At 23.2% G+C, this 2,068-nt stretch overlaps 1 protein-coding gene across 1 annotated transcript in view; it reads right to left on the reverse strand.

The window, feature by feature from the left end:
• Window positions 1–373: 373 nt before the first annotated feature.
• LOC108694960 (fatty acyl-CoA reductase 1-like) overlaps window positions 374–2,068 on the reverse strand; it is a 7,739-nt gene continuing 6,044 nt past the window's right edge. Inside the window, exons 7-9 of the mRNA XM_018204653.1 lie at window positions 1,215–1,385; window positions 1,022–1,108; window positions 374–464 (exon numbers count right to left, since the gene is read on the reverse strand). Of these exons, the coding sequence (XP_018060142.1) occupies window positions 374–464; window positions 1,022–1,108; window positions 1,215–1,385 (349 nt within the window). The remainder of the gene's footprint in view (window positions 465–1,021; window positions 1,109–1,214; window positions 1,386–2,068) is intronic.

The raw sequence follows: 2,068 nt of genomic DNA on the forward strand, positions 1-2,068 counted from the left end.
AAAGATTGCAATAGTGTTGTAGATGACTTATCACAAATGTAAATAATTGCACGTTTATCTTCGTACATCATTGCACATTAGAAACATATACAATTTTACTTGCAAACTGTATTTTATTTCATATTTCCAAAGATACATTCTTGTAAATATAACTATATAATATATATTAATGTACGTATAATGTTGTTTAACATTAAATTCTAAATTATCCGTTATTTAATGATACAATAAGAGATGTCTGTAAAAGAACATCTTTTGGCTGAAAGATTATTTTTCTTTCATATTTCTTAAATTATGCGTTATATATTTATTTTGACTGCCGTAAATTATAGTTCGTTATATAATGGATAAATCAACTTTTTTATAGATATTATTATTTATAATGCATAAAAGACCATCTATACATAATCCAAAGTATACCGATAGAGATGATAGTTTTTATCACTCTAACAAGTAGAAACACTCTAGAAAATAAAATAAATACGATTAGTATACACATTTTAGTTATTTTCCAAATATCTCTTAAACTTAGGTATATTATATAAATTCTATCTTATTATTTAATATATACTAAAGCTATTATATCCATAATTTTTTTCCTAAATATTTTCTATTCGTAATACAAAATGTATTAACGACAATGTGTAATTTATGATTAATATTTCTACAAATCATTATTAAATATATTATTAAACTTATTATTATTCTGTCATTCAGATAACAAATATATTATTAAATTTGTAATAAAGATTTTAATGTTTTTGACATAAATATCTGATTGTGAGATGTAATTGCCAAGAAAAAACAAATTTGTAAATATATAAATCTTATTTCTATTCTTTTCACATACAGATTTTTATCCGTTAATTTTCGAAAAGTAATTGGATATCTAACTGTTATTGTTTTTACACATTCTATTCTTATTATATCTTATCTAATAAAAGTCAATTTTTTTTTAAATGTAATACGAATGTAAAAATGTGTAAACATTAATAAGTATTGTTTATAATGTATCCTATACCTTTTATTACGTGCTTTGACTGCATCCAATTGAAGAAGATTTACATCTTCGTGAAGAAGAAATTTTTTTACACCTTTGATACTATGTCTTCATATTGTAAAATAAATATTTATTAGCTTTAAATTGCTTTCATTATAAACATTATTTAGAGAATAATAAACATAATATACTTGCAAACTTATACTTAACTTACTTCATATAATTTTTGCGATTGAAACGGTCAAAAGAAAATTCCTCCCAGTTTTCAGGTGGTATTAGAGACATTAGAGACAATCTATTTACATTGCTATATTCCCAATTATGGAACGAAAAATAACTCACAGCACAATTGGCCACGTATATTCTTCTTAACAGTTGTAATAACCTAATTTGCATGTTAGTTATTAGCACCAAATTGTTAAGTTATAACAATGTTTAATTACGACAATATAACTTTTCATAATAGATATTACAGATACTTCAAATTCACACAGGTAGTAACCCAAGAAATACATTTTTGTTCAAAATACATTTAATAAACGTTAGAAATAGTATATTTAATAAATATGTAAACTGAAAAATAAACATTTAAATAAATATATAATAAACGTTATAGAAATAATGTTTATGAAACGTTTATAATGTCTACTAATATTTTTTTTATTAATTTCAAATACCGTTTTACGATACATTTCAACGGTTCAATATATTTGACATTAATAATATCTATTTAATTTTGTCTATCTGCATTTTTAATATATAAAAATGTTCTAGATAAACTTTTTTTAAACGAAAATTATTTGCTTGGGAAAAAGAAATTTTTGTAATGCATTCTTTACAGATATGTTATTATATATTACTATAAGTTGTGTTGTTATATAAAAATTTTTTTATAAATGAACAAATAAAAGGATTAAATTCAACAAAACAGAATATAACATGTATAGAGCTGTATATGTGTGTGTGTATACACACACACACACACACAAACACACACACACACAGCTCTATACACACACACACACACACACACACACACACACACACACACACACACACACACACACA

This window comes from Atta colombica, unplaced genomic scaffold, assembly GCF_001594045.1.
Source record: "Atta colombica isolate Treedump-2 unplaced genomic scaffold, Acol1.0 scaffold126, whole genome shotgun sequence".
NCBI classification, from domain to species: Eukaryota; Metazoa; Arthropoda; class Insecta; order Hymenoptera; family Formicidae; genus Atta; species Atta colombica.